Source organism: Argopecten irradians, chromosome 1 (assembly GCF_041381155.1).
Source record: "Argopecten irradians isolate NY chromosome 1, Ai_NY, whole genome shotgun sequence".
Classification (NCBI taxonomy): Eukaryota; Metazoa; Mollusca; class Bivalvia; order Pectinida; family Pectinidae; genus Argopecten; species Argopecten irradians.
The window spans coordinates 33,176,838-33,191,232 of record NC_091134.1 but is presented as its reverse complement, the minus strand read 5'-3'; the positions used below and the strand labels follow the sequence as shown (position 1 = coordinate 33,191,232).

The following is a 14,395-nucleotide window of genomic DNA, read 5'->3' as shown; positions in this document are numbered from 1 at the left end:
ATGATATATAAAAGAGACAAAAAAATTTCACTTCGTGTGATTTGAGGATTACATATTAAGTAATTCGGTCCCAAAGGAAATATATTTTCGGAAATGATGTCATTTATTTCGTGCCTCGTTATAGTTTCACTTTATCAACTTCCGGCAAGTGTCGGCCATGTGATTGATGTCAACAATATGTAGCATGTCATGTAGCCTACATACAAATATCTGAAGCTTCATCATATTCCATGTATATATAATCTGACTCGTTTACATGCAAAATTGAAAACACCGGAACATGGCTAGTAATCAAAGCAAAGCTAGTCGGACATTACGGAGACGAAAAAGGAACAGAAAATCACTTCATTCACAGATTCCTTGTCTTGATGAGGAATACATTGCCTTGGGACAATGGATGAAAAGAAATAAATTTAGACAACAGCGACCATTTCTAAGCGCGGCCACATTTAAAAGTAAATTCTATTTATAGTCAATCACTTATAAATCCTTGTTATAGTAAATTAATTATTAGAATTATTTGTTTTAATATCAAATGTAATATGGCTACAAATTTGTTGTACTCTAGCTACATATATATAATATGAATTTAAGGCAAAGCCTCAGAAGAGCTACATGTAAAAGATTATAACATAATAACTTTACATTGTCTATATTTTTCTACGAGATTAACAATGAAATATTTCACTGACATGCACATACTATTGATAGTTAGAAAGAATAAAAAAATAATCCAAATGGAATAGTTCAATATACTTTAATCTTGTTTTTATCAGATGCAGAGAAAACTTGGCATCATGCCATGCTATCAAAAATATGTGCGAATCTGTGCCATCATCTTTGGTGTCAGGTTTTGTGACGTCACTGCTAACGGTGCTGTGTGCTTGAGAACATACACATTATATATTGGACCAGTACATTTATTGCATTGTTCTTGTATATGTGTGAATTAAAAATACTTACAGTAATTTTAAAGCGTATACTGAAAACACATTTAGTCAAGTACAAAAATTTCAGCCGCGCAGAGAGCTGCGCTCTTATTAATACCTGATAGGTCTTTATATTTAGAACACTTGGAGACTGTACATATTAAATCATATATGTAACTAAGATAGGCTATAAATCAGAAACACATAAAGCGTATTCATAACCAAAATGATCTCATTGAACCGTAGCTATAGGAGTAGGGACAATTACATGTACACACAATTAACTACATGTACAACAGTTTTAAATTTATAACACTTTAAGTCAATCTTTCCCTTAAATTAATTATGCTGGAATATAAGAGAATGTTAAATATTTTAGCAATAAGCCCATTTAAAGATGCTCCACCGCCGACAAATGGTATTTTTTCACTATCAAAAAACAGGAGCAGGCCATTTATTATTTTTCTTCAGTTACAAAATTTACTTACTTTACACCATTACCGTCATTGAGAAGTTTGAGTTTCTAATTTTACTCCACGATACAAATATGAAAAATAATTAATTGCATCCCGAAAAAATTCTGTGGCACTATATCCTATATGGAATAAAGTACTGATTGCACATGTACTAATATCTGTTTCTTGCACGATTTCAAATTTTAGTATATCATATATAAAAGCCATTGTAACTTCTAAGCTTATGTATATTGATTAGCAGTACATAGATATACATGATTTTATTTGACACAGCTACAGGTCGAGGTTTGATGACACATCATGCCATCCATGCTGGAAATACAATAGTGTCTATACCAAAACATCTCCTCATCACCCCACATACAGTTCTGACAAGTCTTCAACAACACATAACAAAGTAAGTATGATAATAACAGTTTACTGTTTTGGTCTTTAGAAGCTAATTGTTTCTTCTCTGTAATCACTCATTAGTTACATAGATTCTTCATTCAATGAAAAATCTATACATTTATCATGTATCAATTTAACTGACCATAATATAGCTGGTAATGCATGTATACAGTATATATATTATGTGTTTATCTTTGGCAATAAAACAACTTTATTTCCTTTTAGGCCTCATTGAAATATTGTTAAAAATTGAAATATTGTTTGTTTGCCTTAAACCTATATACCTACCCACTTGAGAATCCCTGAAATAGTGATTTTGTTTGTTCTTATATATATTGCCTTGCAAGAAGTCTGGAATTTGTTTGTCATGCCCTCAATATAGCTAAAGGGCAATTATTTTCACATTATCAAACAATTTATACCTATATACAATACAATATCACAACACAATTTTACAATCAGACAAATATTAATAGAAACCGCTGTGCACATCATAGAGCAAGATTACACTATTGATTGTCATATATAACCCTTAGGGGCAAGACATTGTGGTCAATTGGATGATTTATAAAATAACTCCCAAAGGCTTTGAAGCCTGAAAATAAAATCACAACCCAAAGGCTTTGAAGCCTGACAATAAAATCACAACCCAAAGGCTTTGAAAGCCTGACAGTAAAATCACAACCCAAAGGCTTTGAAGCCTGACAATAAAATCATCCAACCCAAAGGCTTTGAAGCCTGACAATAAAATCATAACCCACAGGATTTGACCATGCTATGGTCATGGGTCCTTGATGACATCCTATTAATCCATGATGTCATGTAATTGTTTTGACCAAACTTCTCATGGCTGGTTATAAAATAAAACCATTGACAAATCAGGGAATAGTGTATGTCAATCAGTATCACGGGCAGAATTCCACACTACACTTTTACAAAAAGATGCTTTTATATTGTTTTCCTTTCTTTTTCAGATGGGACAAACAGTTATCATCTCAACAAGCCATGTCCATTTTCCTTATAGCTGAAAGGAAAAAACAAAAATCATCCTTTTGGTTTCCATACATAAACATTTTACCAAAGACATATAATACACCTGCCTTTTTTTCCGAGACTGAAGTGAATCTCTTGCCGCACAATGTAAAGTCGAGAGCTTTAACAGAGATTTCCAAAGTGCACACAGCCTATAAATTATCTACAAACTTTGTAAGAGATGTCTGGCCAGAGTTAGATTTTACATTAAATGATTTTTTGTGGGGCATGGTATTCTGTTAATACCCGATCTGTTTTCTATAAACACGAGATGTGTGAAGAATTCGTTGATGACAAGAACTACATAGCTCTGGCTCCATTTCTGGATCTGCTTAACCATTCGCATTGCGCTAATGTAAGAACTTGTTTCATATCAGAGGGTTACCTGCCCTTGCAGGTATTTGTCATGTATTTACATGCACAACATCCTTATTTTCACCAAAAAACAACCCGAATATTGTTTACAAAATAATAGCGCCACAATTGATACCCACCCGCACAGGCATATAACTCTGTAATATGCAAAGATGGAATTGCCCTATGAACCGAAAAAATTGTATTACACAAATATATCTGAGATAGACAAAAAGGTATTTCAAAGCAAATACTCATTAAAGACTTGAAGTCTGTTATCATGAACTATACCGCTTGATTGTTTGTTAATGTAAAGTTGAGTTTAGTTATACATAGTAAATGATTATCACATGTTGACTCAGTTTGAACTTTGGTATGTGGTGAAAATATTCTTCCTCAATCTTTGATTTCACCTTAAATCGTTAGCAAAGGCCATGTAAAAGAAATAAATAGGACAAAATCTTGTTACCACATGAACATGCTGATAACGCTGTGTGCAGGACTATTATTTCTTTTGGTGATGAATTCAGCCAGGAAGATTACAAAGAATTTGCATTCCATCACTACTGGAGATACTTATGATCCGCACAAACGGTTTCTGGTTTTATCATGTGCGTAATGTGAATTTTATCTCCTATTATATAAGGTAAAATCTTAAAAACCCATTTATTTTAAATGTATTCCCACTTGAATCTCTTAATCTCCCTGTGGGGAAATATAGAGAATATATCATCAACCAAGTAATATGAGGTTCAATAGGTAAAGCAAGAAAAGAAATCAAAACAAAAATACAACATGATACACTATAAATCTTGTGTGATAAAATTTACAAAACTGATGTAAGAATCTTGGTTTGATTTTCAGATAACTGCATCATTCAATAAGAAAAGTAACTGTTATGAGATCCAAACTGAGGACACGTACAGGAAATACGATGAGGTGTTCATATCATACGGTAACCATGACAACACACACTTGTTAGTGGAGTACGGCTTTGTTATCTGCCCAACAATCCATAATGATGTTATAGAATTTAGTTTGGTAAGTTGGGGTTTGAAATGTTCTTGAATTTTCTCTGATGCTCCATTTAATATATGTGTAAGATTCCTAATGAGGATCATGGTAAGATTTTAATAGAAGAAGGCAAATTAAAACTGCCACACAGCATAATTGGTAACATTTTTTTCATTAACGAATTATCAAATGTTAGCAAAGACAGAAAAAATCATTCTTTAAATACTAGTTAATGATTATTAAGGAATAGATCATGATCAAATTCATTCCAATACTTAGATACGGATTCATGGAATAAAATTCCATATGATTATTCACTGTGATGTCGGCTATTGATAGTAACTGAGGGTCTCATGAAAACCACGTCACTAGGGATAGAAGCGCAATGAAGTCCTCTAGGAAGCTCTTTATCTAAGTGATTGACAAGAAGTCTGGTTAGGATCATCCATCGTGTTATCTTTCATGGCGAGAATCTGTATGGAAGGCACACCGTTAAGACTATCATACCTCGAGCGCAGCTCACAGTTACGTTGTCCAGTAGAGAAAAGATCTTCTTTTTACAAGATGACAGGTGACGATGCATATGATAGGCTTAGGTGAGTAATGTTTGTGAGTTTAAAGTTTGATATATGTCTCGTGATACCTGTTTGCTATCTAAGACCACAGATGCAAGGACCAGAAAAGGGAAAGGTCGTTTATTTTACATTTATAGCCAGTGGTCTTTATACATATGGTAAATTAATTATATTATATAAAGACAATGTGGGAAACCCTAATTAAGCAGGTGGTTTTTATACAGAGGTGGGGTCACTAAGACAGGTTTTACTGCTCATAGTATAATTTTCATAATGATAAAAAAAGAAGAGCTATTTCATTTTCAGTTAACAATGTAGTTTATGGAACAGAAGTATTTAACATGACAAGTCCCTGTTATTAGTTTTAAATTGGCCATCAGATCCCCTACATTATTGATAAGATTTTATCAGCTCAAAGATCTAATACTAGATTATCTCCCCCTTGTGTGAAATCACAATCTAGACTTCGCCACATGTGTCACAGGGTGAAAAAAATAATCAATGCATTATGTGTGTAGTATCTGTAATATTTTGTTTGACATTAGCTGGTCCATTGACGCCATATGATTTGTAGGGTACGGGTGTATGTTAGTAGGATAGTTTGGTGTGTTATAACAGTTGTTTGTTGACGTCACAACACTGGAGGGATTGTGGGGGGATTGCTGTTTTTTAGTGCATAATGCTGATTTACAGTGTACACATAATGTCAGAAAGGTTATCAAGGTTAACACACCCTGTGTATTGGATGCTGTTGTTTTATGTATTGGAGGCATATGTCTGTCACTAGTATATATAATAGTTTATTGGTTTAACCTTGTTTATAGACGTAAGCTGAAAAAATTTGTTAAGCAAATTAAAAGGATACTGATATTAAGTCCTTCATTCATCCAAAATGTTAAATATCTCCGTGAACACAAGGTTAGCAAATTCAAAATTAGGGCATTGGTTCATCCGCCTGTAATCCCTGTTTTACAGGTTCAACATGGGGTATACAGAATACGGTTGTTGATTCATTCATTTTTATAGAGGTTCAAGATGGGAGTATACAGAATAAGGTCATAGGTTCATTTGTCTTTACACAGGTGTTCAAGGTGGGTGTATACAGAATAAGGTAATTGGGTTCATCCATCTGTATACAGATTCAAGGTGAGGGGTTTACAGAATTAGGTTGTTGGTTCATCCGTCTGTACACAAGTTCAAGGTGAGGGGTTTACAGAATTAGGTTGTTGGTTCATCCATCTGTACACAAGTTCAAGGTGAGGGGTATACAGAATTAGGTTGTTGGTTGTCGTCTGTACACAAGTTCAAGGTGAGGGTATCAAATTAGGTTGTGGTTCATCCATCTGTACACAAGTTCAAGGTGAGGGGTATACAGAATGAGGTCATATTGGTTCATCCATATGTACACAAGTTCAAGGTGGGAGTATCCAGAATTAGGTTGTTGGTTCATCCATCTGTATACTGTTATGTATGACACTAAATACATGTAGTTATGAGATAAGGGAGATAACTCCTATAGTTTTTTTATCAATACATCCTATGAAGGTCATATCATTGATCTAGGTTATAGAACTTTCTAGAATATAATCATGTATAAACAAATATGTTTGTAAACATGTTGATTTTAAGTAGAGATCTAGAATGATCTATTTCCAGAAAGTTATGTGTGTTTACTTGTTTACTGTTTTTAGTTAGATATTTCTAGAAGTAGAAGGTTCTCCAATATTCTTAAATTACGGTTTAGCTATATATACTCCAGCTGTCCAAGGCTAATCAGAACTGTAATGAGACCTGTAATAAGACATATCAAGAATTGTACAGTGCCATATAAGATTCTATTGGGAGAGCTATTGTGACTTTATCTGTGGATTATTACAACACTTTGTGTGGATTTATTCATATTGCCTGGAACTTTACAAATCATCGGTGGACATTCAATTTCCTTGTGGATTTGTGATTATTGTTAATTTGAAACCTGGAAGGATCAAGGATTATACCAGGACATTCGCATACAGATAAGTAACACTTTAAATCATCGTACTAGTCTTGTACCACCACCAATTACTTTAGATATTGTAAACCATCTCTGTATAATATTGTATATATAATCAAATTGTGTTTTGAATTTAGCTGCTGGTTTCTCCTTTCTGTTATTCGTTAATATAACAGAATTGGGGGCTCGTCCGGGATCGATATTTAATTTGTGAAATCTAACTTTGAAAATATTAATTTAGAAATTGTCAAAAATTTGTGTACAAACTTTGAGTTTACATTTGAAACCAACAGCTAGATAAATATGACTACTATGCAGGTAGAACAGTTTGTTAAAGCGCCATCCCTGGAAGTTCTTTTGCAAGTTACTAAGAAGGATTTATTGTTATTGAGTAAACATTTAGGCCTAGCTATCAAAACTAATTTGAGGAAAGCTGAAATTCGGAATGTAATTATAAGATATTTTGTTGACAATGGCAAATTTGACTCTAGTGCATTAGATAGTATAGAGGAAACAGTCACTTCAGAAATCCAAATTAGACAAATGGAACTTGAACATGAAATGAAAATGAAACAAATAGAGAAAGAAATGAGAGAAAGAGAAATAGAAAAGGAGTTAAGAGAAAAAGAAATAGACAAAGAAAGAGAGTTAAGAGAAAAAGAAATAGACAAAGAAAGAGAGTTAAGAGAAAAAGAAATTGAGAGAGATCAGATGTTAGAGCTAGAGAAGCAGAAAATTCAAGCTGAAACAGAACTTAGAATGAAAGAATTAGAGCTAGCTTCTCAAGACAGTTCAAGTAATCTAACTTTTAGGGGTTTACAAGGAAACAGAGGTTTTGATGTCAGTAGAAACATTAGGTTAGTTCCTCCTTTTCAAGAGAAAGAAGTTGACAAGTATTTTCTGCATTTTGAGAAAATAGCTGATAGTATGAAATGGCCTGAAGATAAGCTTACAATGCTTCTTCAAAGTGTCTTGATAGGTAAAGCTAGAGACATTTATTCTTTTTTATCTGTAGATGACATTTCAAATTACCAAGTAGTCAAGAAAGCTATTTTGAAAGCTTATGACGTTAGTTCCTGAGGCTTACCGCCAGAAATTTCAAAACTCGAGAAAAGAGAGATGAACAAACTCATGTAGAATTTGCCAGAGAAAAGGAACAATTATTTTAATAGGTGGTGTGATTCTAAAAGAAATTGATGAGGATTTCGGTAAATAGAGGCAATTATTGTTGATAGAGGTGTTTAAAACGTTGTGTCCACACAAACATAAAAACTCATTAGATGAGAGAAAAGTTGAAAACACTTAGTGAAGCAGCTACAATGCTGATGATTAACGCTACTCACCCACAAAGGCTCATTTGTTAAAAACAGTTCTCAAGACAAAAACAGTACCACAGGTACTAGTAAATTTGGTCAGCCTAGGAACCCAACCTTTAGTGGCCCTTCTAACGACAAACCTAAATTAGGTGATAAGACTAAGTCTGCTTCTAAAACAGATCATAGGGCAGGTGTGGGGTCTCCTTCTGGTCCTGTTTGTAATTATTGCAAGAAAGTAGGACATGTTATGTCTGAATGTTATTCTCTCCAGCGTAAGGAGCAAAGGCGTAAACAGTCAGTTCCTTCTGTGTTAGCTATGTCAAAGCCTAGTCAGAAACTTAGTGATATTGTGGAAGATTCTAAAGTGTCTGTTGAGATTAAGAGCTCAGAGTCTGATAGTGTCTTGGAGAAGTACTCTCCCTTCATTTCTGAAGGTTTTTGTGTCACTTACTAGTGATATGACCAACTTAAAACCTGTGAAGATTTTGCGAGATACTGGGGCTTCTCATTCTTTGATATTAGATGGCGTAGTGCCTTTGTCTGAGGAGACCTCATGTGGTAGTCTAGTGTTTTTGCTTCAAGGTGTAGAGTTAGGTTTTGTTAATGTGCCTCTCCATTCTGTTTATTTAAAGTCAGACTTGGTTACTGGGCCTGTCACCATTGGTGTTAGACCGGAACTTCCCATAGAGGGCGTGTCGCTCATTTTAGGCAATGACTTGGCTGGAGAGAAAGTTAGGGTAGATCCCTTAGTGTCCAGTATCCCTGATAAAACAGATGATGCTGAGACTATTCAACAGGAATTTCCTGGTATTTTCCCTTCTTGTGCTGTAACTCGTTCAATGAGTAAGAAGGTTTCTGATGTTGCAGTAGTTGAGGATCATTATAGTCCAGGGTTAGGTGACACTTTCTTGGCTCATGATATAGAGGATATCGGGGGCAAGTGTGATCTTTTGAGCAATCCTGTAGACTTTGATAGTGATAGAATTGTTCCTAACAAGGGTACTTCTTTTGTCTGACATGATGAGTAAATCATCTTTGTCTAGAGAGGAGCTTATAGTAGAACAGGAGAAAGATCCTGAAATCTCCTTATTGTGTAATCGGGTTTTGAGTGAGGAAGAGGCTGAGAAAGTCCCGGTTTGTTACTTCCGTCAGTCAGGTGTGTTGATGCGCAAGTGGCGCCCCCCTGATGTGTCTCCCGAGGAAGACTGGAAGGTTGTCAATCAAATAGTTGTCCCACCGAGGTATAGGCAAGATATTCTAAGTTTGTCTCATGATGTACCTATGGCAGGGCATTTAGGTGTGACCAAGACTTATAACAGGATCTTAGATCACTTCTTTTGGCCCAAGTTGAAACGGGATGTGGCTGATTTTTGTAGGTCTTGTCATACTTGTCAGGTGGTAGGGAAACCTAATCAGAAAAATCCCTGTTGCACCTTTGCACCCCATTCCAGCATTTGAGGAACCATTTAGTAGAGTCATTATAGGACTGTGTAGGTCCTCTACCCAAAACTAAGTCTGGGAATGAGTATCTTTTAACTATTATGTGTGCTTCCACACGCTTTCCTGAAGCCATTCCACTCAGGAATATTAAAGCCCCTAACATAGTCAAGGCTTTGGTTAAATTCTTTACATTGGTTGGTCTTCCAAAAGCTGTCCAATCGGACCAAGGTTCGAATTTCATGTCTGGTATTTTTCAACAAGTCATGTACCAGCTCCAGATCAAGCAGTATAAGTCTAGTGCTTATCATCCAGAGTCTCAGGGTGCTTTAGAACGTTTTCATCAGACATTGAAGAATATGATGAGATCTTATTGTTTTGAAAACAAAAGAGATTGGGACGAAGGTATACACATGTTGTTGTTTGGCGTTAGAGAATCTGTACAAGAATCTCTTGGCTTTAGTCCCTTTGAACTTGTGTTTGGACATACTGTACGTGGTCCTTTGAAAATTTTGAAAGACAAAATTTTGGACGAAGATTCTAAAGTGAATCTCTTAGAGTATGTGTCTAACTTTAAGCAAAGGTTGACAAGGGCATGTGAACTGGCAAAAGAAAATTTGGCCGTTACTCAAACCAAAATGAAAACATGGTATGATAAAGATGCCCGTGCAAGAAGTTTTGATCCAGGTGACAAAATTTTGGCTCTATTACCAATACCGGGTCAGCCTTTGCAAGCTAGATATTTTGGACCTTATGTTGTTGAGAAAAAGGTCGATGATGTTAACTACATTGTACAAACTCCAGGGAGGCGCAAGAAAACTCAATTATGTCATGTTAATATGCTTAAGAAATATGTAGATAGAGAAGAGAGCAAGACCTCTCAACCTATTGCTACTTTGGCCTCTGTACCATCACAAAGTGAAAGTACAGCTGATATTTGTAAATTAGACTTAGATGGTGGTGTACAAGATGTAGGTTTAGACTGTGGTGTTAAGTTAAGGAATTCAGATGTGCTCGCGAACTTGGACAAGAAACTATGTCATCTATCGGAAAAGGAACGCAATGAACTTAAAGATTTGATACTTGAGTATAAACATTTGTTTCCGGATACACCAGGCAAAACAGATGCTATCTATCACGACGTGGATGTAGGCGATGCGCCACCTGTCAAGCAACATCCTTACCGTGTCAATCCTTTGAAAGAAGAACACTTAAAGAAAGAAATTCAATACATGTTGGACAATGATATTATTGAACCAAGCAAAAGTGAATGGAGCTCTCCATGTGTTCTGGTGCCAAAGCCAGACAAGACATACCGGTTCTGTACTGACTTCAGAAAAGTAAACTCTGTCAGTAAAACAGACTCTTATCCAATTCCAAGGATTGACTCGTGTATTGACAAAGTTGGCAAAGCCAAGTACGTAAGCAAGTTTGACCTGTTGAAAGGATATTGGCAGGTGCCATTAACAGAAAGAGCTAAAGAAGTGTCGGCATTTGTAACCTCGCAAGGTTTGTACCAGTACAAAGTTATGCCATTTGGTATGAAGAATGCCCCGGCAACATTTCAACGTCTTCTTAACAGCGTGATATCAGACCTGGAAGGCTGTGATGGATACATTGATGACGTCATCAACTACCACGACACGTGGGAAGACCATCTACGCGGGATTCGTGAATTCTTCGAGAGACTCACTACCATGAAATTGACTGTAAACTTATTGAAATGTGAATTTTGTCATGCAACTGTTGAATTTTTAGGCCATGTTGTAGGACAGGGGCAGGTTAAACCTGTTCAGGCAAAAGTAGAATCAATTATAGATTTTCCAGCTCCTGGAGGCAAGAGAGAGCTGATGAGATTTCTTGGTATGGCTGGATACTACAGAAAATTTTGTCAAAATTTCTCTGTTATAGCAGCTCCACTTACTGCTTTGTTAAAGAAAAATGTCAAATTTTGTCTGGTCAGACGAATGTAAGTCTGCCTTTGAGAAATTGAAAGCCATACTATCAAACTCACCAGTTCTGACTGCTCCAGATTTTAATAAACAGTTTAAAACTGTTTGTTGACGCCAGCGATGTAGGTGTTGGTGCTGTTTTGATGCAAGAAGGTACTGAACAAATTGACCATCCAATTTGTTATTTCTCGAAAAAGTTTGACAAACACCAGAGAAATTATTCCACCATTGAGAAAGAATGTTTAGCGTTGATTTTGGCCTTGAACCAATTTGATGTGTATCTCTGCACTACAGTTGTGCCTGTGTTGGTCTTCACCGACCACAACCCTTTGACATTCATTGGGAAAATGACCGACCAAAATCAAAGAATTCTCAGGATGGAGTTGATTTGCAAGAATACATCTTGAGATCAAAACTTATCAAAGGGAATGAAAAGACAATATTTCTAGCTGATGCTTTATCAAGGATTTAAATATTACTTGATATGTCAAGAAAGTTTCCTTTTCAAGAAAAATTTCTTTTTCTTTAAGTGAGGGTGAGTGTGTGTTATGTATGACACTAAATACATGTTTTGAAGATACGGAGTATAACTCCTATAGTTTTTTTTCTATAATAACATCCTATGTAGGTACTTAACATTGATTTAGGTTATTAGAAACTTTCTAGAATTTGTATTATCTTGTTTAAACAAATATCCAATATTTCTGTAAATTTGACGAGTTTAGTAGATGATCCTATAAGATCATATTTCCAGAAAGTTGATTGTCGTGTTATTAATTGTTTACTGCTTTTTAGTTATGATATTGCTAGAAGTGATAAGGTTATCCAATTTTCTTAGAACTGTAATGGTTGTACCTGTAATAAGACATATCCAAGAATAAAATCAGAATGTAATGAAGATACTGTAATAAGAGCATATCAAGGATTGTGACAGTTGCCATATAAGATTCTAATTGGGAGGAGTGCTATTGTGACTTTATCAAATGGATTATTACAACACTTTGTGTGGATTTATTCATATTGCCTGGAACTTTACAAAACTCATCGGTGGACATTCAATTCCTTGTGGATTTGTGATTATTTGTTAATTTGGAAACCTGGAAGGATCAAGGATTATACCAGGACATTCGCATACAGATAAGTAACACTTTAAATCATCCGTACTAGTCCTTGTTACCACCACCAATTACTTTAGATATTGTAAACCATCTCTGTATACGGAGGGGATATTGTATATATAATCAAATTGTGTTTTGAATTTAGCTGCTGGTTTCTCCTTTTCTGTTATTCGTTAATGTAACAATACAGAGTCAAGTGAGGGGTTTACAGAATTAGGTCATATTGGTTCATCCATCTGTACACAAGTTCAAGGTGGGAGTATCCAGAATTAAGGTTGTTGGTTCATCCATCTGTACACAGGTTCAAGGTGAGGGGTACACAGAATTAGGTTGTTAGTTCAGCCATCTGTACATAGAAGTTCAAGGTTGGGGTATATAGAATTAGGACACTGGTTCAGCCATCTTTACAGAGGTTCAAGGTGGGGATATATAGAATTAGGACACTGGTTCAGCCATCTTTACAGAGGTTCAAGGTGGGGGAATACAGAATTAGGTCATTGGTTCAGCCATCTCTACACAGAGGTTCAAGATGGGGTATATACAGAATTTGGACATAGAGATTCAAGATTCATTGTTGTTTAGAATCAAATCAAAGCCTTGTCTAATTAGTACACTACGGTAAATGTTTTTTTCACTCTATCATTAGCTCTAATTAGTACACTATTGTAAATGGTATTTTCACTCTTTTATTAACTCACTTCCTTTATGTCAATGGTGTTTAGTCAAGCCATCAGTCTACCTAAGCTTGATAACGTATGCACTATCAATTTTAGTAGAGGCAGTATTTGATAAGTTTCAAATATGTTATATGCAGAACATTTTATTTCGCTATGCTGTGGGAGGATTTGGGTAACTTTTGCAGCTGCATGCTTGTTTACATCAATTCATAATTAAAACAATTTTAGTGACATTTACATAGATCATATTATACAAATAAACATAACAACGTGAGCAGTGCTTGGTAAGTCACTATATTATTCTAGTCAATGAATACTGTGTAATCTAAACAAACAACTGCTTTAAATACACATGATAGCAAAGTCTATTTATATAGCAGCTTATTTCCTAACATGGAACAGTCATTCTGGACGCTGTCTTAGTCTGGATGTTTTATTAGTCCGGGCGCTGTATTAGCTGAATTTAGATTTGTGGTATATGAGCTCATTTGAACCCTTACCCTAGAAATAGCCTGTGTAACATTCCGATCTATCATGTGATCCGAATTCTTTTCCTCTGATTCACTGTTAGTACTGACAGAATGAACTAAGGGGAAGTAACACTGGTAGATCAGAATGATGTGTTAGTGTCAGCTATTAAGAACCATTCATCCTTAGCTAAAAGGATAAGTGTACATAGATGTTATCCAACTTTAACAAGAGGCCCATGGGCCTTAACGGCCGTCTGACTATTGGGCACAATACAACATAGTCATTTAAAGATTTTAAGCCATTTTGACCCCTGTGACCTTGAATGAAGGTCAAGGTTATTCATTTTAACAAACTTGGTAGCCCTTCAATCCACAGCATATTGCAGGGCCCGATATGAGTTACCCTGGGCCTTCTGGTTCTTGAGAAGAAGTCCGTTTAAAAATTTTGAACTATTTTTTGACCCCTGTGACCTGAATGAAAAATCAAGGTCATTCCTTTGAACAAACTTGATAGCCCTTCATCCGAGCATAACAAGGGCCCAATATCAGGTCCTCAGCAATATTACACAAAAGTTGTTATAAACAGATTTTAACCTTATATGACCCCTGCTGACCTTGAATGAAGGTCAAAGGTCATTCATTTGAACAAAACACTTTGTCCA

The 14,395-nt window shown here is 35.5% G+C and overlaps 1 protein-coding gene across 1 annotated transcript; it reads left to right on the top strand.

Annotated features, from left to right (window-relative positions):
- The first annotated feature begins 148 nt into the window (after window positions 1–148).
- Window positions 149–5,600, top strand: LOC138322947 (SET domain-containing protein 4-like). The gene is given in 6 exon segments (XM_069267250.1): window positions 149–455; window positions 1,679–1,802; window positions 2,770–3,052; window positions 3,054–3,182; window positions 4,046–4,222; window positions 5,595–5,600. Coding segments are annotated over 6 exon segments (894 nt in total). The 5' UTR covers window positions 149–280.
- The last annotated feature ends 8,795 nt before the right edge of the window (window positions 5,601–14,395 follow it).